Raw genomic sequence first — 25189 nt, 5'->3', positions numbered from 1 at the left:
GGAAACTGCACACCTAGGACCAGATTCTAATCATGGTTATACCTATGTACAGGAACTCTGGGCTAAGTCAATGAAGTGAAGTCATGTTACTCCAGATGTACACCAGTGTAAGAGATGTCAGAATCTTGTTCTAAGTACTAAACCTTTAAAGTTCACAGTGTTGCTGTCTCAAACCAGCACTCCATTATCCGTTACATGCAGTGCATTTAAAAAAGAAAAAAAGGTTACTAGGCCCAGGGAGGTAATAGACATATAGGCCTTGAACAAGTTTAGAATTGCAGATACCATGCTCCACATGGGGAGAAAAGGTCAGTTTCTATCAATACAGCTCTTCCATCCTGCAGAAAGATCATAATGGATAGGATTTCGGAGCAAGTTCTTCTGTTACAAAATTAAATGATTAGAAAAAGGTGCCATTAGGTTTTTGGAAAACGTGACCGCTCTATTATTAATGATTGGAACTGGTGCAGCTTTCCCCAGTTTTGAAATTATCCTGGTTCAGCATTAACTGTGTCTGTACCCCTGGGAAAGCTAAAATCCTAATGTAGACAAAGCCTTAGTGATATGTATAAGAAGAAGGATAATCCAGTGCTTAGGGTGCTAGGCTGGAATTTACAAGACATGGGTTCAATGCCCTACTCAACCGCGGACTACCTATGTGATTCCCAAACTGAAAAATGCGGATAATAGTATGTTCCTACTTTGCCGGGGTGTTGAGGATAAATACATAAGTCTCTAAGATGGACAGAAATGCAGGTGCTGCTTTGTGCTTGGCCTGGTGTATTTTCCATTAAAACTCCAAAAGGACATTTGAGCCATTCTCAAATGTTCCCACAGAATTGGGCATATTTCTAACTTGCCTGCCCAGTTCTATGCACCTCTGTTTGAACTGTTACAAGTTTGGGTCCTCGGAGCCTGCTTAGGTGATAAGAAAAGGAGTACTTGTGGCACCTTAGAGACTAACCAATTTATTTGAGCATGAGCTTTCGTGAGCTACAGCTCACTAGCTCACGAAAGCTCATGCTCAAATAAATTGGTTAGTCTCTAAGGTGCCACAAGTACTCCTTTTCTTTTTGCGAATACAGACTAACACAGCTGTTACTCTGAAACCTGCTTAGGTGATGTCATAGAATCCTGTCAATTACTGTAGCTGATTAAGGAAGGTTGGATGCTTGAACAGATCTGACTTCTTTTGATTCTTAGTCAACATAAGAAAAGTATGGCAAGTATAAGCCCTGGAGAATGCATTGTAGGGAACGCGTCTGCACTGGGCTGGATTAGGCACTTGATCCAGCTTCAGTGGAAAGTTTCACATCCGTTTCATTGAATTGGGACCTAGATGACTTTAATAGATCTCTTCTATCTCTAATTTTTGTGGTTAATCAGAAGCTTTTAGTGTCAATTAATTTCCTCTCTGATCCAAATTTATTACTCATGCTGAGTAACCTGAGATTTGCGATGACTCCAATAGGACCTTTCCTGTGGTGACAGCCCCATCCTATGAATTACTCCTATGCTGAATTCCTGCAGGAGTAAGATGTCCATTAACTCTGACAGCTCGACTCTATTTCTGAGATTAAGATTTATTTTGTTCTCAGTGTCATGTGGTTGCTGTTAGATGCCACCAGGAATTAAAAGAATGTTTATTGGGCCTTTGAAAATCCTTAATGGGCTATGCCGGATGGTGGGCTGGGCTGACCACTAGGCACTATTGAATGAAAACTCAATTTGAATGGGGGAAAAAAAAACCAATGAATGAATGTCTGATTGGTAATGGGCTTGTTTCACTAGCCTCCCAAAGGCTGAAGAGCGGAAAGACATTTATTTTTATTTTCATATTCAGGGGAAATCACAAATAGCTGAAAAGATATAACCTAACACAATTCTAATCTGATCCCACTGGAGGAGTGAAAAGGATATAACCATATGTACATTTTCCTGGTGTTTGGGGCTGGGCTTTTATATGGCAGGAATATTAACCCTAAACATTGTATCTGCCGGGGTCATGTGCATAAATCAACTTTTAAAAACCAGTAGTGGGACATTTTTATGATTTATTTCTCTTTCTCTTTCCACCCATAAGGAAGTGGGGCTCGAGAGCTCCTTCCATAGTTCTTTTTGAAAAGGGCACCCACGGAAGGAAAAACTCAATTTGTCAGAAAAAGAAACAGAAGTATGTATGGAATCAGGATATCCAAATACGCAATGGGGTTCTTGTGATAAAGTCTAAGCCTCGGGTCATCTAAAGAAATATTGTTGTATTATTCTCCTCTCATATACACCCACTTCTGGAGCCCATTCTTCCCACCACTCAGCTAGTCTGAGAGATCCAACTAAAAAAACTAGTCACCCCGACATGTGCCATTTACTCATATTAGCCTCTGGAGCAAAAAAGACTGGAGACCCACAGAAACAGGTGTGTTCTCTCTACCCAGTTAAATCCCTCCTTAACTGAAGCTTTTATCAGAAGGGAAAAACATCTTCATGTTAGGGTGTGTCTATACTTAGCGCTAGGGGTGTGAGTCCCACATCACCTAGACATACTCACCCAGAGCTAGTGCACTAAAAAGAGTCGTGTAGGATGGGCAGTCGTGAGAGGCAACACAGGCTCGCAGTACGGAGTATGTACCCGCAGGGTCCAGGCGGGTTTGTACTCGACCCCTCAGCCCATGCTGCCACTTATTGCTGCCCATGCTACTGCGGCTGTGCTATTTTTAGCATGCTGCTCTATGCAAGCTAGGAATCACACCCTCAGCTCCAAGTGTAGACGTGCCCTTCGTGAGAACTCCCCATTGTGTGTGGGTGTCACTGTCGACTCGGTCTTTGGGGGAAAATTTAATGTGAGAGTTGTAGGTGGAACCTAGCGGAGACCAGGCTCTCAGTGGCTGCAGGGCCTGTGGGATAGATTCACTCTTAGGTCTATGCTTTTGCAGTAAACCTTATCATGAAAATCTCCAGGCAGAAAACCAGCCCAGGGAGTGGCAGCGGGAGCAGCAAAAAGGGCTCAAAGCCTCTGTTGCGTGGGGAGAGGAGGTTCTTAGAGGACCATGGTATACAAATTGTGAGCAGTGCTGGCCGAGAAGGGGACGTGACCTTGCCTGAAAATACACTGATATCCGTGTCTCCCTTACAACAGCCACCATCTGTGGAACCAATTAGGATTAAATCCCCACGTGGAACCACCCGGAATGGTGGTGATGGAAATGCTTCCAGCCAAACTCTGAGAGTATTTGACTCATTAACTTCATTTTTGGAGAAAAGGAAGAGGCTCTGTCCATTACTAATCTGTGTGGGTTTGCTGGATGTACAGCTGTAGGTCTCCCTCAGGGAGGGGTGTTTGGGGCTGTATGCTAGAGTAATATGCAGCCTTCTAATCTCACACAGTTTAATACCAGGTAGCAGCACCATTTAACCTGTCTGTTAAAATGAGACTCTAATTTATACCATGCTGTGTACAGTGTATAAAGTTTGGTGGCTTTTCCCCAGTGCCCATGGATGGGGGGGCAGGGGGACACTGATAGTGCAACTTGTGAAGTTTAGCTAATTCACTTTGTGCTTTTTTTAAAAAAATGCAACAAAAATCCCTGTCAATGTGATTAGTTAGAGCCAGGTCGTGGGTTTAAACCACAGGCCAGAACAAGTGGGCGTGCAGCAAATGCCCCCGGAAGCATTCTCAGTGACTCAACCAGAATCTTAACACAGTGGCGGGGGAGTGCCATCATCCTGTTTAATGTTCCCCATTTCCCAGCTGTGCCAGCTCTGTGAGGGAAGACTAGTACCAGCGCTAGGAAAAAAAAAAAAGCCACAGCATTCTGTACACAAGTCTTGTACATGAGAGAGTAAAAATAGCTGTTTGGGGAACGCATTGCACACAAAAGCAAACACAGGGTGATGATGAATAAAAAAGTTCACAAAGAGGTCCCAAAGTCCAGAGTAAAACTCCATTTTGGCTCAGTGCTCAGTTTGCTATTTTTCTCAGTGAGATCTTTCTTTTTCCAAAGAGAAATCTGCCACCCAGTTTGTCACCTTTTTTTGCTAGTGTGTATATTGGGCTGTTGTAACTGCTGTTCTCACCAGGCTGGATGTGTTCAATTGATACATCAGACACTGACTTTGTTGGGTATGGAGCTGTTTTAGTCCTGTACAGTGGTGCTGCTTGTTTCATTCAGAAGCCTATTTCCTATTGATGGTTGCCATAGTCTTCTTTCCCAGGTCAAAGGTGTGTGTGTGTGTTTTAAATAATCACATCGCTAATTATACAGTACTCTCATTTGATTTGCTTGGTGCAATCCATGGCCCCGAACCTAGAATGCGCTCCATGTGGGTGGACTCCTATGCCTATGCAGAAACTAACAGATTCCCCATTCTGCTGAGCTTTTTGCAGGATGGTGGCCCAAATTAACAGCTGGTGCCTGCTCCCCTGGGAACACTGTCAGCTCTAACCAAATGAGAACAAAATTTAGAAATTCATAGATTCAGGCCAGAGGAACCATGAGTTTAACCTTCTGCATAACCTAAAATAAATCTGAGCCTTGTCTATAGTTATTGACAGTTGTATGATCAATTAGTCCTGAAATCTCACCTCCAAGGCACCTCCACATATCCAGGTGTGATGTTGCAGGGTTTTTCAGTGTAGTGCCCCCTTTAGCCGTTCTGGTGCACAGTGATCTGTTGTTTCCTGTGGCCTAGTTCTGCAGTCAGGTCACTATTCAGTCCATTCTCCTTCCACAGTATACGAAAAAGTCCCAAAACAGTAAACTCAAAATCTAATGGTCTTCGAGCTGGTCTCCCGATGTTTATCTATCTGTAACTTTTCATTCGTGGCCTTTGTTATTCTTTTAATGCCTGTGCACCCCCCTCTTGGTCTGGCTGGGAACTAGGTAGGGGAACCCAGGCTCACACTCTCCTCTAGGTTCCAGCCCAGGGATCGAGTTTTGGGTGGATAAAGCATGTTTCTTTGATCCCTCCGCCACGTTCCTGAGCTGCTTCTAACTTCATGCCACTTGTCAACATCTTCACCAGGTCTCTGGACTCTGCTATCCCTGCCTGGATCTGTGGTTCCTCACAGTGTCTCCTTAGCCAGCTATGAAGGTGCTTTCTCAAAGACCACTCCCAGGCCTCCTCTGCAGCAGCTGGGCTATACTGCAAGCAGCCCTCTGTCACTTACCTTTAGTTGATATGTGTCTCCTTCAAGCAGAAGTCCTCCCTCTCAGCCCTCTCTCTGGGCTGGAGTTTGTAGCTCAGGCCTCTTGTCTTGAAATAGCTGCAAAGCTTTTTCCAGCTCCCTTCAGCTGAACACCCTCAGTAATTAGCCTTCCAAACTGGAAGGTCTAGCAGGCCAGCCTTCTCTCAGTGTCTGCCCACCCTGGAAGAGAGAAGGAAGACTTTACCCTGGCTCCTTCCTCCCAGTGTATCCCCTGACTGGGGGAAAGAGGAGTCTTGCCCTACTCACTCTGCCAGGCTCCTGGTGCCAGGCCTTTAAAGAAACAGGGCCTTTCTCCCAACCACTGCTTATCTCTCTATCCCTATCCTTCTTTAGGTTCTTGTTTATTGGGCCTTTGAAAATCCTTAAAGGGCCATGCTGGATGGTGGGCTGGGCTGACCACTAGTCACTCCTGTTCATAAGGCAGACCATGCTATCACACCATTGTATGTCAGCTTTGAGTGGTGGTCACTATAGTCACGCACTTTACACTGGCCTCTGAGAGGCATTGAACACTACTTTAAAAACTTGGTGGAGGAAGTTGTATATGATGAGAGTGTTTTGCACCTATAACTTGGGGATCCACAGGATTATAGGCATCATTTGTGCCCATTTATTGTGTCTTACGATAGCCCTGGGAAGTGGGTAAATAAGTATTACGTTGTACCTATTTTACAGACAGATAAACTGAGGCACAAAGAGGTTCATAAGTAACATCCCTAACGTTATTCGCCATCTCCAGTTGAATTGGGGATAGAATCTAAGGGTCTGGTTCTCCAGTCCTGACTCTGAACAGCTCCTGTTGAAATTTATGGAAGCTGTTTGTTTGCAGTGGCTATGAACCATTCTCCAGGTGCTTTTACCACTGCCTCTGAGTTGCTGTATTAGTCTTTTGTTCCCGACACAGAGTATACTATTGTTTATAGGGCCTTGATCTCTATTGGCACGTCAGGTTGTTTGGATGACCTTTTATTCTCTTCCTGAGAAGGATAGGTGATGCCCCCAAGTGGTAGACAAGAGAATAATAAAAACGGTGATTGGGGAGAGAACTGTACACCCTGCGCTCTAAGCCAATAGAATGGCATAACCTGATAACTAAAAATTAAAGGGAGAACAAAATAGACTATGAAATACACGTTAGGAAAATTTTCTTTTGTGTCTAATGAGCAGAGCAGCTGAGCAGCATTTTAGCTGGAACGATGACCAGGATCGTAATGCTTCTGTTTTTATCTTGCAGGCCAAGCAGGTGTTGAGTGGCTATGGTGATGAACTGACAACATTCCTTGTGGAATGAATTCTCATTGGATTCCAGTGTAATTTGTAGCTGGCCAGCTGTAAAAGTAGCCCAACAAGAATTTGTTGACACTTCCTTCCTCCTCTTGCTGAGCCGTCCACAGCAATTGTTTCAGTGTTTTCATAAAAGCGTCCTGTTATTCTTTGCCAAACTGAACAGTTCAACAGCGCCGGACCTGAGTGGTGGCTCCCCATGTGTGCTCTCTCTCTCTGAACATGGCTGGGGGTGATGCTGACGGATACCGTGATTCTGAAAGGAGGATCAGTGAAGCCCTGCATAGTGAACCCAGGAAGCCATCCTTCACATGATGGGACCCTTGGGTGCCCATAATGCCCATCACTCAAGAGAACGCTATGCTTTTCCTCCCCCTCCTGTATCAGTGGCTGCAAAACAGCCTGAGGGAGGAAGTGGAAGGGCCAGAGCAGAGGCTGTGTCAGTCTGCCATTCAGAAGCTGAGAGAGTACATACAGCTAAATTTTTCCGTGGATGACAGCAAATTGCAGCCTAGTGGTCCCAGCACTTTAGACATGGAAATCTGCACCCTCTACCTTACTAAGGAGATGGGCAAAAATGAGGCTCTTGGCTTAAGCTTTGGGAACATCCCTGCTTTTGGAGACTATGGAGAGAAACGGAGAGGAGGGAAAAAGAGGAAAGGGCACAAAGGCCCAGTGCTTGATGTTGGCTGTATCTGGATAACGGACTTAAAGAAAAATAGCCCAGCAGGGAAATGTGGGAAAGTGCGACTGAGAGATGAGATTCTTTCCCTGAACGGACAATTAATGGTCGGCGTGGATGTCAGTGGGGCAAGGTAAGGGGCAAAGCAGTTACTGCAGATCTGCAGTGCATAGGGATTGCTGCGTAACACAGTGGGTTGTCTTTAATACTGATCTGCTAGAGCTGTGGTCCCCAAACTTTTCAGGGTCGTGTTCTCCCTTATCTCTATCCACGCCCCCCCCACCCCAAGCTGGGGCTGGGAGTAGGGCCATGGCTCAGGGGAAGGGATGGAGACAGGGATAAGGGGACTGAGGCTGGGGCCACAGCTGGGGGTGGGTCTTGGAGCGGGAGCAGAGCCACAGCCAGGCTGCAGTGGGGGCTGGCAGCCGGGCCCATGGCTCGGTGCAGCTCCATTCCCCCTCTGCCCCCCACCCAGCTGGGAACAGAGCCGTGGCCAAGAGCTGAGGCTGGAGGCAGAGTTGCAGCCAAGCCATGGTGGGGACCAGCAGTTGGGCCTGCAGCCTGGTGCAGGGATGCACAAGTGGCTGGGGATGGGGCTGGGAGCCAGGGCTGCGGCTGGGGGTGGGGCCAGAGCAGAGCTGGGCGGAGCTGGATGGCTCTCCCTCCCTGCCCCTCATGGGGGCTGGCCCAGCCCCCTCCCAACATTCTTCTGCGCCCCCCTGCGGGGGGCGTGCCCCACAGTTTGGGGACCTCTGTGCTAGAGATGGTAGAAGGTCTTCCCAAGGCAGCAGAATATCTCATGCTTCCTGTTTCTTGTGGTAGGGCTGAGGGGTGGGGTTCATTCACTGGTTTAAGACGGGGAAGTACAAGTGCAGTGGTGTTTTAGAGGGCACAGAATCTCCTCCCTCTAGGAAAAGGGCTGACCTCCAGCAATGGATGGTTTAGAATGTGATGCACGGTGTCAAACAAGTCACCTGTAAAACAAAAGTGGCCAGATCCTCAGATTGCGTGTACCAGCATAGCTTCATTTACCTCAGTAAAGATGTCAATTTATACCAGCAGAGGTTCTGGCTCAGTAAGTAAAATCCCAAATGTGGGGGAAATGAATAGGATTGTTATTAGTAATGTCGCTGGAGCTGCTTGGAGAGAGTAAAAACTTTCACAGAAATTTCCAATACTCCATTGGGGAGGAAAATATCAGTTAGCACTGGTTGGAAAATGCATTGTTTCCACCATGCTATCAAAAGTATGGTTTTTTTTGCAAACAAGCAAGAAGTAACTTGCTCTAGGGTTTGATGTTTGGTTTTTGAGGCGTCCATTGTCTCAGTAGGGTTTTCCATTCAAATGTGGTGATTCCAGCCCTGATAGTCCGAGTGACTAGATGCACAGGTGCTGGCTTCCTCCAGGCCCCAGGGGTGCTCAACCCTCCGCTCCGCTCTGCCGCAGGCCCCGCCCCCACCTGACCCCATCTCCCAAGCCCCCCCAACTCCACTTCCGCCCCCTCCCCCCAGCATGCCTCATCCTCACTCTTTCCCCTCTCCCCTAGCGCCTCCTGCATGCCTCAGAACAGCTGATCACGGCAGGTGGGAAACATTGGGTGGGGGAGGAGTTGATTGGCAGGGCTGCCAGTGGATGGGAGGCACTGTGAGGGAGGGGGCAGCTGGCTGCTGGAGGGGGCTAAGCATCCACTAATTTTTTTCCATGGGTGCTCTTCCCCCCAGGGGTAGTGATCATAGAACCACAGAAGATCAGGGTTGGACGAGACCTCAGGAGGTCATCTAGTCCAACCCCCTGTCAAAGCAGGACCAACCCCAACTAAATCATCCCAGCCAGGTCTTTGTCAAGCCGGGCCTTAAAAACCTCTAAGGATGGAGATTCCACCCCCCAAGGTAACCCAATCCAGTGCTTCATCACCCTCCTAGTGAAATACTGTTTCCTCATATCCAACCTAGAACTCCCGCACTGCAACTTGAGACCATTGCTCCTTGTTCTGTCATCTGCCACCACTGAGAACAGCCGAGCTCCATCCTCTTTGGAACCCCCCGTCAGGCAGTTGAAGGCTGCTATCAACTCCCCCCTCACTCTTCTCTTCTGCAGACTAAACAAGCCCAGTTCCCTCAGCTTCTCCTCATAAGTCATGTGCCTCAGCCCCCTCATCATTTTTGTTGCCCTCTGTTAGACTCTCTCCAATTTGTCCACATCCTTTCTATAGTGGGGAGCCCAAAACTGGATACACTACTCCAGATGTGGCCTCACCAGTGCCAAATAGAGGGGAATAATCACTTCCCTCAGTCCGCTGGCAGTGCTCCTACTAATGCAGCCCAATATGTCATTAGTATTCTTGGTAAGAAGGGCACACTGTTGACTTCTCTCCAGCTCCTTGTTCACTGTAATCCCTAGGTCCTTTACTGCAGAATTGCTGCTTAGCCGGTCAGTCTCCAGCCTGTAGCAGTGCACGGGATTCTTCCATCCTAAGTGCAGGACTCTTCACTTGTCTTTGTTGAACCTCATCAGATTTCTTTTGGCCCAATCCTCCAATTTGTCTAGGTGCTGAGGGTGCAATCCATCCCATCATTCAGATCATTGATGAAGATGTTAAACAAAACCAGACCCAGGACCGACCCCTGGGGCACTCTGCTTGATACTGGCTGCCAACTAGACATCCAGCCCTTGATCACTACCTATTGAGCCCAATGAGCTAGCCAGCTTTCTATCCACCTTATAGTCCATTCATCCAATCCATACTTCTTTAACTTGCTGGCAAGAATACTGTGGGAGACAGTATCAAATACTTTGCTAATGTCAAGATATATCATGTCCACTGCTTTCCCCATATCCATAGAGCCAGTTATCTCATAGAAGGCAGTCAGGTTGGTCAGGCATGACTTGCCCTTGGTGAATCCATGTTGACTGTTCCTGATCACCTTCCTTTCCTCCAAGTGCTTCAAAATGGATTCCTTGAGGACCTTCTCCATGATTTTTCTGGGGACAGAGGTGAGGCTGACCGGTCTGTAGTTCCTCACATTCTCCTTCTTCCCCTTTTTAAAGATGGGCACTGTATTTGCCTTTTTCCAATCATCTGAGACCTCTCTCAATCGCTATGAGTTTTCAAAGATAATGGCCAATGACTCTGCAATCACATCAGCCAACTCCCTCAGCACCCTTTTATGCATTGCATCTGGCCCAATGGACTTGTGCATGTCCAGCTTTTCTAAATAGTCCTTAACCTGTTCTTTCACCACTAAGGGCTGCTCCCCTCTTCCCCATACTGTGCTGCCCAGTGCAGCAGTCTGGGAGCTGACCTTGTCTGTGAAGTCCGAGGCAAAAAAAGCATTGAGTACTTCAGTTTTTTCCACATCATTGGTCACTAGCTTGCCTCCCGCATTCAGTAAGGGTCCCACACTTTCCCTGACCACCTTTTTGTTGCTAACAAACCTGTAGAAACCCTTCTTGTTACCCTTCACATCCCTTGTTAGCTGCAATTCCAGTTGTGCTTTGGCCTTCCTGATTACATCCCTGCATGCTAAAACAATATATTTATACTTCTCCCTAGTCATCTGTGATGCCAGGTGGACAGGTACAGAATCATACAGATAGTTCGTAAACATATTACAAATATTTCCACATTTCTCACAGGTCATTTAATCTCTCTGGGCTTTTCTACATGGTGGGGTAAAGTCCTACCTGAAATCACCCTAGGGGATCTTCTGTGCGCACCAGCAAGGTCTAAACAGACCAGTTAATGGGCAGCACATTAGTGCACTTTAGAAATCACACCCCCATAGGGTGAATTTCTCCCCGGTGTAGACAAACCTTCTGACTCACTTTCCCATCTAGAAAAGTGCTCCTTTCCCCCCACCCTTTGTCTGTCTTGTCTATTATGATTGTAAACCCTTCAGAGTAGGAGCTCTCCTTTACTCTGTGTTTTGGGCAGCGCCTAGCTCAATGAAGCCCTGATTTCAGTTGTAGCCACTAGGTGCTGCCATAATACAAACAATCAATAGTAGTAGATTATTGAGCTCCACTGATATTAGTAAAGGTGGGAGGTGATTTTATACCATGTCATCTAATTCTGCTGTGAGCAAGAGGCTTATCGTCTGCTAAACAAATTGAGAGCATGCGATAAGGTGGTGAGAAAGATGCAGCTATGTCTCACACAGTATCAGATCTGATTTTCAAAGGTGCCTGAACCCAGCCTCTGTCTTGCAATAAAATGTCTCTGCAATTAATTGTGTGCACAAGTGGTAGTATTATGCTATCTAACCACCTTACTGTGCCTGCAAAATAGAAGGCCATTTCTTAAAAGCAGTCCTTAACCTATGGCTGAGGAACCATGATGTGTTGTTGCCCCTCAGACAGAATGACCTGTTCTTTAAATCAAAGGTGATCTGTTGCTAGATAATGTCACATTATTTTTCATGCCAAGGAAGGTAATGCTTTGTGGAGCCTGAGACTTTCAGGTGTCAGTTTTTATTTTTCCACTCCTGAGAGTCTCCAGTCGTGCTGTTTTTTAAAGGCTCTGTAACTAAATCAGTAAACTATGGAGACTACCGATAATTAGAATAATGTCCTTTTTTTATTTTCCATCTCAGATGTTCTGTGAGCTCCCAGAGCTAGAAGAGCCCTGCAAAACCTCACTGGGAAGCTGGAATGCCTAGATTTTGGTTGTGTGTGGCAGTTTTAATTGTTGCCAGTTCATGAGCTCCTACCCTAAAATGATCTATGGTCTCTTGGACCAGGGAAAAATATATGCCATTTAGCAGACAGACCTGGACATTTTCAGCACCCCAGTCTGGTCTGCCCCTGAATCATTGCCATTGTTTGATGAATGTGATGCTAATGGAACAAACTTTCAGGACCTTATGGGACTTCTTCACTTCTGATGCTGTTGTGAATGCTTGGATTCATCATCTGAGGCCTTGTCTACACTACAGGGGAAATTCGATCTAAGCTGTGCAATTTGAGTTACGTGAATAGTGTAACTCAAATCAGCCTAGCTTAGATCTACTTACCGTGGGGTCGACACTATGTTATGTCGACAGGAGACACTGTCCTGGGAGAGTGATCTGCAAAGACCCGCTAAATCGACCACCAATGCATCGATCGGCGCTCGTGGATCCCCGGCAAGTGTAGACAAGCCCTGAGTAGCAAATGGCCCTACTAAAGCGTAAGTGGTGTGCACAGGACTTTGTAGGTACCATCTTGTAAATCATGTTCAGGTTCAGCACCCTTTAAAAGCTATAGGTTTCTCAGGGATCTCAAAACAGTGATGACTCCTGCCCACCATTGTAAGATGTAGTACGTAAATGTTGCAGAGTGAAAGAGGGAGTCGGCTTGCGGACTCTTTGCTGCCTCTAATTAGGGTTATTTCAAAATTATGCCACTCGCTGTTTCTATGTTACTGCTATAGTATCAGAGCCTGTTCCTGCTGGTTCTTCAGGTTTCACTGAATCTGCAGGGGCCTGTAGTAATGGAGATTCTCAGCAGGGATAGGCAGGGCTGCCTCTGTGCTTCTCAGTGCTAGCCACTGTGTTGGAATTCTCTTGCTTATTAAGGGCAACATCCTTGTTTGATGTGAAGGGGCATTAATTCTGTGCGTTGATGCATGACTCAGTTTGCATAGTGCATGCATGATTCACAGAGTTAAAATTCTGTTTGTGGCTCATGCCAAGGTTAGCCTGGGCTTGAGTGAGTGAGAATGGGGTTTAATTTTAATTTATAGCTATTGCTCTGACACATGTACCAGAAACGCACCCTTGTTGCCCATACAGGGAATGACCATGTTGCAGTCTGCATAGGGCACTTTTTGGGAGATAGCCGCTCTATTTTTTTTCTTCTTTTTAAATTTTTTTTTTTAATAAATTTTCATAAAGAAACAAACAATAAAAATACAAAAAAGACTGACAGCGTGTATAGATTACCAAATACCACATGTTTCACCAGGCAGCCAATAAAATTACACAATTATGCAACTTAACAACTTATCGGAGCTGCAAGACCAGACAATATTACAGAGACATAACACGTTAGGGTGGGGGTAACAATAGTGGTTTTTTTTTAAAAAGACACACACACAAATAGGCAAAAAAGGGAAGGCAGGAACCGGGGGCAGGGGGTAGGGAAGGAGCGTAGTCGATGATTTTGTTTACGCCATTTACAGAATGTGTCACAAAAGACCGCTGACAATCTACAGAAGTTAGAGCAGCCTATTACTTCTGCCTCATTCGTTCAGTGTTGGCATACTCACGTCTGTGGACTGTGCTTCTGTAGGGCCTGAATCTGTGAGGGCTGAGCATCTCCTGCAAGGTCCTGAGCACCCTGAGCTCCTCGTGAAGTCAATGGCAGTTGAGGTCAGTCAGCACCTTGAGGGGAAGAACGTAGCATCTCCAAGGATCAGGCCCATAGTGGTTGTGTAACCAATTTTGCCATTTCGTGTTCGGAAAGCTGAGTCTGGTTTTAGTTTTGTTTTTTTAGTAATTATTTGTTTAGGAAGTTTTAACAAGTTTACAAATCATTATCATGGAAACAATGGAAATAAAACGTTAATCATCTCTGAGCTTTTTTTTTTTTCTTTTTCTGCGTGTATCTTTCTGTTTAGAGAAATATTGTGCAGTATCATCAAATCTCTCTATTTGTCAGAAGGCTACCATATTACAGAGTGAACTTCCTTACATCACCTAGCATGTGTTGTTTCTCAAGATCTTACTTAACTCAATGAAAATACTAACTCTGGTCCTATTTATTAAATCAGTGTGTCTGGCAAACATTAATATTTAAAAATATAATTGGATAGGTGAGATGTTTATTGCAGACAAATGTACTTTGAGCAATGAATAAATGGAAATCAAAACTTTCAAGTAGCTATTTGTCCTCTGTCTGTTTTGCGAGGTTTGTACTTGATGTGTTCTTCCACAACAAAAATGCCCCCATTATTTTGAACCATTCCTCCAATTTTTTACCAGTAAGAGGCCATAAGTAGTCTAGTAGATGAGAGATTAAATCTTCGTTTCTCTGAGGGTGATCATGTCAGCTAGGAAGCCCCAAGAGGATTACCAGAGAAATGTTTGGTAATGTACATCCACCCATTTGATATATTTAATTGCAAATCACACCCCAATACTTTTGGATGACTGGACATGTCATCTTTTTAGTTTTAATGTCAAAACTGAAAAGCTTCCCTCAACTAAAAGAGGGAAAGGAAAAGAGGGGGCAAAAGTAAGTTACAGTTAAAAGTGTATTTCAAAGGAGTCTACCCACCACCCCAAAATCATGTTACATTGCTTTACAAAAATTCAATACCTCCTAAAACATCCAAACATTACAATGCCTGGAAATGTACAAAGAAAAGGAGGACTTGTGGCACCTTAAAGACTAACAAATTTATTTGAACATAAGCTGTCGTGAGCTACAGCTCACTTCATCTGATGTAGCTGTAGCTCACGAAAGCTTATGCTCAAATAAATTTATTAGTCGCTAAGGTGCCACAAGTCCTCCTTTTCTTTTTGCGGATACAAACTAACATGGCGGCTACTCTGAAACCTGGAAATGTACAGTTAAGGGATCCAGTCAGTTTTCTGTCACCCACAAACCCAGGATAATTTTGACAACATGACTTGAAAATTATTTTTCCGGTCTTCGCACCCCTTATCCCTCAAATTTCCCCAAAGAATTTTACCATGGGATGAGATGTGGCATATGAAATTGCAGGGGAATTGATTTCTTTTCAAAGAAGTTGGGGCCCCAACTATTACAAATCAGACTTATAATGGGGAGTTAGCTTCAAGCTGAACTATTTAGGGTGAAGTACTGGCCCCATTGACGACAATGGCAAACGCCCCACTGACTTGAGTAGGGCCAGGATCCTACCCATAGTGTCTACTGCTACTGTATTTTATATTCAGCGGTGTTTTTAGCTGTGATGGGTTGTAAAGCTTTTCTATTAAACTGATCAGTATTATTTGGAGTAGAATCTTGCACATGTTAAATATGCAAACTTGATAAAACTCAACTCAGGCTTTCTCTCCCCACTTCTCAGTAGCGTGATAATGTGGTGTTGAACTTCTAGAGACCTAGAATTAGAGCCAAATTACCCCTGTCAAAACGAACAAAATATATTATTACTCCTGCTGGAATTCTGTGCCACTGTGCAGTGCAGAATTTGCACAGAATTAATGTTCCCAGCAGAATTTTATTTTTTCATGAAGAATTTGTGATTTCCATCAAAATTCTTCTTTTTTCCCAATTTTATGTGTTTCGTATGGATTGGTTTCGTATACCTGTAACGTCTTTGCGCACATATGAACCTGAACCCAACCCCTGCGCTCCCACCTATGACTGCACCCCTCCCCAGCACTCCTGCCTGCACCTGGTATGGGGGCGCACATACCACCTCCAGAGACAAAGGGGTGTTCCTGGCAAACCATGTATCTGACCCAACCACACAAACACAGACACTCTCCCCGACACACACACTCTACCCTGGGTCTCCCTTCCCCATGCAAACCACCTGCTATCCTACAACTAAACTACTGCTAACTCACCAATCCTCCCTCCTGCTACAGTGGCAGGACGCAAAAACCTTACAATACATATAGAAGCTTGAACCTGGACAAGACATGACTGACAGACACATAAAACAGTCTTTAAAGATGCTAGCACTCTCTTAGGCTGGGTTGTTACAGTACTTTTGTATAACATACTTTTGTATAATGATTTTGTTTAAATTAAATATTTAATTTCACTGAAACAGAAGATAATTGTCAACAAAGATGCATCAAGTTCTGTGTTAATATGCCTAGAAAGGAATCTATTTGTCAAAAAACATTTCCTGAATCTTTTTTGTTGTCTGTATTGTTACAGACATACTTGCTGACAGGTATTTTGAAATAAATTACCAAAATAATTGAAACTGGCATGATTATATTGTGTTATTTTGATAAATAAAATATGCAGAATTTTAAAATATTGTGCACAGAATTTTAATTTTTTGGTGCAGAATTGCCCCAGGAGTAATAGATAGATTTTGTTTGCTAACTTGTCACAACTGGTGAGTTGCAATGGGCTTCAGTCATTAGTGTGAGTTAGTGAGGTTCTGTTTTCTAACAGTTGCTTCTGGTATTGTATGCACCACATCCAAGAGTTAGTTCCAAGTGTGTGAAGAGCTAAATTCTCTTCTGAACTCCATGAGGTAGTGGTCTTCAAGAGCTTATAACTCTTCTGGAGCTCTGTACACAGAGAAAGTGCAGAATAGACACCAGGACATCTGTTGTGTGGATTGGAATGGAGAAGGTAGATCTCAAACCTTTCTGAGTAGAATTGGTAAAAAAATCGGGAGGAAAGTTTGCAAAATACTTTGAAAATTTTGGTCATTTTTGCTCTGCATGTTTCAAAAAGAATTTTTTTGTGTATTTGTAATTTTTTATGATTTTTTATGAACATTTTTATTAAAAATCTTTGTTTTTGTCCCCTCCCTTCTATTCTACTTCTCCTTTCCCCTCCTTCCTTCCTTCTTCCACATTGCCACTAAAAAAGTGGGGGGCAGGGCATAAAAGAGGGAGGAAAGACAAAAAGCTAAATTCCCCCCCAAAACATTTTGAAAAAATATTTTTTGAAAGTTCTAGATTTCAAGAGAAGGCTATTTTTCAGTGTGTGTCGGGGGGGTGGGGTACACAGACTTCATTACAAAAATGTGAGCTGTCTTATTTCAGAGGGAAGTGCTCTTATTATTCTGCATTTTATCACAAAGACACGGCTTTCTGCCACATTGTGGTGAGAGGCTGGCAGTGCAATAAGTATTTTGCCATAATCGCTGTCTGTTTTGCCCATTGGTGGCTGTGGCAATCTTTGGAGAAACCACAAGAGTTCAAAATGATGATTCATTTAGGGCAGTGGTTGAAATACTTCTGTTTTCAGTAATCACAGAAATAAATTTCTTGGCCCAGATGTTCCTTAGTAGGCTCAGTCATTAGAATTTCCTTAAACATTCTACTACACATAGATGCATACACACAATTTATACAGTGAAAAAATTTAGGGAAAGTTGGGATGATTTCCCTGCCTGATAGAATCATCCTGTCTGATAGCTGTTGTCATTCCACTTTTTGCCTTGTGGAATAAATTAGATTGTACCAACTGCCAATTTTAAAAAAAAATTCTCCAGAGAAAAGTACACCAGATGCCCCCAAACACTTGAAATTCGACAAGCGGATCACTGTGCTTTATTGGAAATGGATGCAGTATATTTTTTCAGGAACAAAGTATAAACACTTTCAACAAAGTGCAGTTTAAGAGAAGCTTGTTTGCCCAGTGTTCTTTCCTTGGTTATGTGTATGAGAAAATATTTTTGTTTTAATGTGAAAACAAATGAATAAGTTTCCTGACCACTCATCCCAGGACAACAGGCAAAATTATTATGGGAACTTCCTGTTAAAATACTTACAGCATTTCACCGAGTTCAAAACATTGTTTTCTCCAAAGCCTAAAACAGTGGCTCCTCCTCATAGAATTGAAGGGATTAAATTTCACTCGACTAACCTAAAAATCCAAGCTGCTGTAGATAATTGTTATTGCCTTCATTTTATTTACAATTATGAAACCACAGTGGGCTCCAGTTATGGAGCCCAAAGACCTGGGTCTGCTTAGCACAAGTGTGCAGCTCGAAATGCTTTGGTAGCCCCCAGCAGATGTGCTCTGAAGATAATGAATTAACAGCCCAAGAAAACCTTGGCTTGTGCTATTCTTTTCAAATGGAATTTGTATTTTCAGAGCCAGTCAGTGTGCAATGGATCTGTACAAAATGAGAAATAATCTGCCCTACGTGAGGCTAATACTCCTCAGACACAGTAGATCATCCCACCAAGAGGATTTACACTCCAAATGTTGGCACTCAGAGTCCCAAGTGCACTGCGGGGCTTCCCCAAAGCACTGTGGCGATGGATATTAAGCCCTTTCAAAAGCTAGTAGGGCTAGAAGATATTTGTGCCGTGTTGTTTTTTTCCTTTCTTTAAGTCCCCAGGAAAGATAAAGGCAGACTAGCTAAACATGTTGAGAAATAATTTGCAGGAAGAAATGAGCTTTCTCCATAATCCTCCCTCAAGAGTAAAGGACTTTAGCAGAGGGTCACTAATCCCCAAAGTCGGCAGACATCACAGAGCTTGTTTGCCTTCTTTGCTTTGTGAATGGGAGCCTGGGTTTGCCGTGCTCCCCCTCTCCGTTCTCTCTGCTCACATAACGTCTGGCTTCCCTCTCCCACCTCTCCTTGCACGGTCGCTCTACTATTGAGACGAGAGCCTTCTCCCCTGCTGCTGGAACATACTGTCTATCCCTGGCTCATCCACACACTATCAGTTTTCAAATCTCTATTGCCCCTGCCTCTGATTTCCCTTCCTGGTTGTTAGCTTTCTGACTGAACGCCATTCAGAGTCCAGTCTTCTGTCTCATGTCCATTCTGTAAAGTGCCTTGGGATAGCTGGTACCATAGTTGCCTTCCCTCTCCAGGGAAAGGGGGATGGGAAGCCTGGAGCCATCAAAAGGCAGAGAAGCTCACTGGAAGGGAGGCTAGAATGAAAATATTGGGGTTGGAAGAGGGACCTTTAAGCCTGGGGCAGTTCAGAGATTCTGGCTCTGATCTAGTGACTATTGAAGGCAATGGACAGATTCCCACTGATTTGAAGGGTGCTGGATCGTGCCTACGTGTGTTCCAAACAAATTTCCCACCGACCCACCCACCCGCCCCCCCACCAAAAAAACAGGCTTGGTAGGAGGCTGGTGAGGCTGTCCCTGAGTGTGTAAAAGGCTTTGTGGTAAATAACAAATCTGACAAGTGCGTTAGCACCAGAGTGCTAAAAGACCCTCTATTAAGACAGAGGCTCATCGGTGCCAAATGCATGGTACGTATCTCCATTTCAGTATATGCTCTTGTAGTGCAAGCATTTTTCCGAGATAGTAGCTGATCAGACTGAAAAGTGCTTGCACTATGAGATCTAGAGAGCAAGTTGCCATTTTCCCTGGGAGTTCCAGTCTTGCGGCAGGTACCTCTGCTTCCCAAGCTACAGGACAGTCTCTGACGATCCCTGCAGAATTCCGCATGAATCTCATTCATCTGCAAACTGCACAAAATATGGCAACTCGTCTCTGCCCCTCAGCAAAGAGCAGGTGAGGTTTCCTACCAGGAGGGCATTGCTATTTTCACACACTCACCGATGGTGCATTTGCTACACAGCACAGAGTGCTTTAGCCATGCATAATTAAAGACGTAATTGTTCAAATCAAGGCACAGAGAACATTCTATGCCCATTCTCCTCACTCTTTCTGTAATTTTTGTGTGTTCACTCACTGACTCACAGTGTTCGGTCATTCTCAGTGGTATTTCCAGTCTGTTAATGATAAGCAACTACATTTAATAAGCTGGAAGTCAAAGGAAGTTTGCATAGGGCCAGGTTGCATGGTTAAGGCATGAGCCCTGCACAGAGATGGTGTAGACTAGAGCTGCCCTAATTGAGGGGGTGGGAGGGCTGACCCAAACACGGGGATGGGCAAGCTGCCACACTTATTAAGAACATGCAGCATGATCTCCATTTTCAGCTGTGTTGGCTGGTGTGGTGGGGATATAGGAAAAAGGTAGGTCACGCTTCCCCTCCATCCTGTTTGAGTAGTTGCCCCAGGGAGAAGTCCCTGCACTTAGAGGAACTCCAAGATTCAGTGCTCCTGCATAGGGGAGAGGGGCTCAAGAGGAGCAGAGGCAGGCTATTGCACCTTCCCACCCACCTTGTGTATCCATGCGTGACAGCTCCCATCTTGAGCGACACACAGGTAAAAGCATGAGCTGCCTCAGCTTGAGCTAGAGAGTCCAGGCTCTCTCAGCAGGGCTGTAAGACTCTTATCCTATGTGGAGCAGCCATAAAGGGGGACTCCCGACACACCGACTAGTGGGTTACTCATGCAAAGGTCATGCTGAGTCTCAGGCCAAGAAACAAGGCACCGAGCGTCAGCGTGCTGTTTAGGAACAGAAGCGAGAACGATACAGATGGAAAGTGGAAGTCTGCTCAGCAGAGAATGCAGATGACTTTTGTAAAAAAGAAAAGAAACAGCTGGTTTGGTGAACGATTTTGGGGCAATGTCTCTTTCGTTCTGTTGAAGAGCTTTACACTCTGCTTATCTGATATGACACTTCCCTCCAGGTGAAGAGTGGTGTCACGCACTCCCGGATGCTCACTTTCCCTCTTTGAACCAGGTGCAGGATATGGTATGACGGGCTTATGTACCAGACAGAGGCCAGCCTTTAATAGCTCTCTCCATTTCCATTGCTGACTTTGAGTGAAAGGCAGCACACTCACCATAGCAGAGACTGTGCCTTCAGACAGAGCTCATTATATGGCTGTAATCAGCAAAAAGATAACATGAGCAAGAACAAATGGAACTATTTGGATATGGTGGGCAGGTTGCGGCAGCTCAGGAAGATGTAGTTTGACAGATTCTTGCCCTGTCATTACAGGGGTAACATAATTAACTTGCAGCCAGTGAAAACAGCAGCAAATCCTATTCTACACCACCCAGTACTCTGTGGCCGGAAGCCCTGCCAAAGATATGCTTTTGTTAAAACTTCTTCCATAAGAAACTGACATGACTAGGAAGAAAACTTATTTGGGCTATGTTAAAACAGAAGAGCAAAACTAAATGGGAGAATTCTTGACAAGTTGAACTAAGGGGTTATTTTTCCTGCTGATGACTAAGACCTACTGGCACATTTTAGAAAGGATTCATGTATAAGTATGCATGTCTCTGCTCCTTCGATTTTATAATTAATTAATTGTTTTTTGCATGTATGAACCGTATATATGTGTAACCCCCACACCTCCTGGGGGTGGTGGTCTGTCCCAGCTAGTAGCACTGAGACCACTTAGAGAGAGAGATAAAATGAGTCTGCTCTACAGCCTTAGCTAAGAGCCAGTTGGCTTTTAGCTCATGCGGTAGAGGCTCATGCACTAAGCTCCAGAGGTCCTTGCTGACGACCGGGGTCTGTCGGCGTAACACATGCACTTAAATATTCCAGGGCCATGATAGCCCTTTGGTTTCCTGTAAGACCCATATATGGAAATTAGGGATGGATGTAATTCTCTTGGAAGGAAAAAGAATTATTGTTGTGATTGAGTTTTCCTGGTCAGTTACTAAAGAAACCTTTCAGAGTGGTAGCTGTGTTAGTCTGTATCGGCAAAAATGACGAGGAGTCCTTGTGGCACCTTAGAGACTTTATTTGGGCATAAGCTTTCGTGGGCTAAAACCCACTCCGTGCATCTGATGAAGTGGGTTATAGCCCATGAAAGCTTTTTCCCAAACAAATTTGTTAGTCTCTAGGGTGCCACAAGGACGCCTCATTGTTTTTTAAAGAAACCTTGTCCCTGGGTCAAACGAGTCCAGACTAGCTAACTGGTAGGAAGAAAGGGTTTACTAATGCCCTTCTAAATTACCTCATGTTCAAATAAAAATAGATGTGTTGCCCCATCCTTATGTTGTACTAGGGCCCACGTGTCTATGAAAGGCCCACACGTCCTGCATGGCCAATATCATTCTTTTTATTGCATAGTGCCCAAAGGCCAATCGAGAACTGAACCTCATTGTAACCAGTAGACTCTGGAATACCTTCTGAATGACTAGGCAAGCTAATCAGTTAATTAAAGGAGCTGCAATAAAGTGCTCTATCATGATGAAGCAGTGAAGTTCTCTGCTGGAAAATTAGTTGCCGTGATAATGACAGTAAGACAGTTTTGGACATGAAGTTCTTGTTAAAATGGTTTTAAGATGTAGACTTTTGTTTTAATCTACAAGATTTCCTGGTTTGTACCTTAACAAAAATTCAGACACAACATAGATTTTTCTGTTTCCTCCAGGGGGCAATGTCTTATAAATATTTTGAGCAACAGGGTTGTGTGATTTTTGTTTTGTAGCACTGTGCAGTCTAGCTTAACATATTTTAGATCTCATGAGGCATCAAAGAGAAATGCTTCTGTGCATACCTCTTTGTATACATGATTAATATATATTTCTGTGTGGGAATTTTTATTTACCAAATACAATTGTGGCTCTGTTCAGGGACTATAGCATGTCTAAGCTTTGGGAAGACGATAGTGCAGAAAAGGCATGTGTTAATCAACAGAACTTGAGAGCTGTGCTATTTCATAAGGGCCTGAGTGTCCTTTTATGCTATTGTAAGTCCACTGACTTCAATATGGTTACGTCTTATTTAAACTGGTGTAAGAGAATAGTATCAAATGCTAAGCAGTTGCCATGTAGTTCACTTTAGTAATGCAGCACAGAAGTCAAGCTGAAAGTAACTTGACTGGTCCAATGTAAATTGTGAAACCCAGGCAATGTAAGGGTTTTCTTTAATTGCTCATCACCCTACTAGTAATTGAAAGTTGAGGCTGAAATTCACCTGTTTCTCTAACTTGCTTGATAGATGTATAGTAGGGGTCCAAGTCTGAATTCGTTGTTGTGCTCCCAAACTCTCATGGGAATTAACGGGAATCAGGGGATGCTGGATTGGCCCTAGGAGTTGATGTACATTAGTGGCGCATAGGTATTAAAGATCACTCTGTGTTGGAAGCTAAGGGGAGGCTCCATTTCGTCTAAGCACTGGCACATGTGCTTAAATCCATCCCTATTCCTGCAAGCACTGAAGCGTTGCTGGGTCAGATCAAGTGTCCAGCTCTCAGTTGCTGTGATTTTGCAGGTTTATCATTATTTTAACTTTCTTTTTGCAGTTTAATTTCCCTTTTTATGATCGTAACTATTGACTTTCCTATGTGAAATTAGATTTAGGGGACCAATAAAATTCAGATCCTTTCCCCCTGCCCAATGGTAACTGGGTCTCTGGAATTTCACTGTAACGGCCTATTGGATTAACCTGCACATGTTCACAAAGCTCTTGTGTTAAAATTCCTTATGGGATGTTCACTCCAACAGCGTAACTAGGGAACTAAAGTTGTCAAGTCTTCTAAATTAATAAGGTGTTTTTTCCCGCCTCTCCCTCCCCCATACAGGAAAAGCAAGTAATTCAAGAAAAATATTTATCCCCAGAAATGTTCTAGTTGAAAACAATGGGCCATGAGTCAAGTGAGCAGTAGTCCCATTAACGTCAGTGGCACTAGCCATCTGACTAAAGCAAACAGGACTAGCCCTCTGTGGTTTGAGTAACAGGAAGACTAATAAATCTGAATGCAGAACTTTCTCCCCACCACCCCACCCCATAACTCCTACAGTTTAAACAGGTGGAAGCTTCTTTTTAATTTCCAACTGCTGGCCAGACCAGTCCCTGAAAGCTCATGCTCAAATAAATTGGTTAGTCTCTAAGGTGCCACAAGTACTCCTTTTCTTTTTGCAAAGACAGACTAACATGTCTGTTACCCTGAAACCTGTTCTGTTTTGGTAGATTTAGATATCAGATTAGTAAAAATAAAGGTTTTTACAATTTATAGTCTCTGGAAAAAAGGACATCAGCCCAATTTTAGACTGCTAGTAGAGAAATAAATGTCCTGAGTTCCATTTCCTGAGCCAGAAATGCGTGATTTAGTTGACAGATAACCTCAGGCCTCTATGTACGTATGTATGTCACACTGATTTAGTGAATGTGGTCATGTCTCCCTTTAGTGGCTGGTCCTGGGAAGTATGACAGCTTAGTGCAGGGGTCGGCAACCTTTCGGAAGTGCTGTGCCGAGTCTTCACTTATTCACGCTAATTTAAGGATTCGCATGCCGGTAATACATTTTAATGTTTTTAGAAGGTCTCTCTCTCTAAGTCTATATTCTATAACTAAACTATTGTTGTATGTAAAGTAAACAGGGTTTTTAAAATGTTTAGAAAGCTCCATTTAAAATTAAATTAAAATGCAGATCTTATCAGTTTCGTGCAGTGGTTCTTAACCTGGGGTGCATGCACCCCCTGGGGGTGCGAGATGCCCTTTCTGGGGGTGTGAGACATGTGAGATTTTTTTTTGGAAGGTAAATCATCAAAAACACAAATTAAGCACAGGCACATAAGTACAACTACTTTGTGTCATCACACCTATGTATTTATTAACATAATACGTTTTTTAACGATTACTGTAATATACAAAGTTTTTACGTTTTTAAGTTTTCAAGTTTTTAAGCTAATTATAGTGTAATTTTTGATAAGCACTGCAGAGCACTGGGCCCAGGCCAGAAGCAGAGCCCTGGGCTGGCTGCCGGTACCCCAAGCCGGCAGGAGGGCTGAGCAGGGCCGGAGGCCTGGACCCTGGCTGGCAGGGGGCCGGGTGGCTGGAACCCCAGACCGGCAGCAAGGTGAGTGGGGCTGGCGGCTGGTATCCCACGCTAGCAGCAGGATGAGCAGGCAGATGGCCGGGACCCCGGCTGGCAAGGGGCAGGCGGCCGGACCCCCAGACTGTCAGCAGGCTGAGCTGGGTGGCGGACAGAACCCCAGATCAGCAGCGGCTCACGCACTGCCGGTCTGGGGTTCCGCCGGCTCCTGCCAGCCGCGGGTCCTGGCTGCCAGACCTGCTCAGCCCGCTGCCGGCTAGGGGTTCCGTTCACTCAGGCCAGCAGCGGGCTGAGTGGGACCGGTGGCCAAGACCTTGGCTGGCAAGGGGCCAGCGGCCCAAACTCCAGACTGTCGGCGGGCTGAGCAGGGCTGGCGGACAGAACCCCAGACTGACGACAGCTCAGCCCGCTGCTGGTCTGGGGTTCCGTCCGCCGGCTCCTGCCAGCCGGGTATCCTGGCCGCTGGCCCCGCTCAGCCCACTGCAGCCTGGGGTTCCGTTCACCCAGGCAGGCAGTGGGCTGAGCGGGGCCGGTGGCCGGGACCCCGGCTGGCAGCAGCGTGCCAGTAAAAATTGGCTTGCGTGCCGCCTTTTGCCGACCCCTGGCTTAGTGCTTAATCACTGTTAGGGAATTATTCTTTACCTTCAGTTATAAGGGCCTATGTTTTTGGGGTTCAGTCCCCTCTGATGACCTGTGATGTCTGTAGGATATGTTACACATGGAGTG

At 44.8% G+C, this 25189-nt stretch overlaps 1 protein-coding gene across 7 annotated transcripts in view; it reads left to right on the top strand.

Moving 5' to 3' along the window:
- Positions 1 to 25189, top strand: part of PDZD2 (PDZ domain containing 2) — a 330979-nt gene that overhangs the window by 94172 nt on the left and 211618 nt on the right. For all 7 annotated transcript variants that reach the window (XM_078852715.1, XM_078852717.1, XM_078852719.1 and 4 more), the window contains one exon: positions 6441 to 7305. In XM_078852715.1, the coding sequence (XP_078708841.1) occupies positions 6827 to 7305 (479 nt within the window). In that variant the 5' untranslated portion in view covers positions 6441 to 6826. The remainder of the gene's footprint in view (positions 1 to 6440; positions 7306 to 25189) is intronic.

Source organism: Lepidochelys kempii, chromosome 5, assembly GCF_965140285.1.
Source record: "Lepidochelys kempii isolate rLepKem1 chromosome 5, rLepKem1.hap1, whole genome shotgun sequence".
NCBI classification, from domain to species: domain Eukaryota; kingdom Metazoa; phylum Chordata; order Testudines; family Cheloniidae; genus Lepidochelys; species Lepidochelys kempii.
Note: the sequence above shows the minus strand (reverse complement) of the source record. Positions and strands in the feature narration are given on the sequence as shown.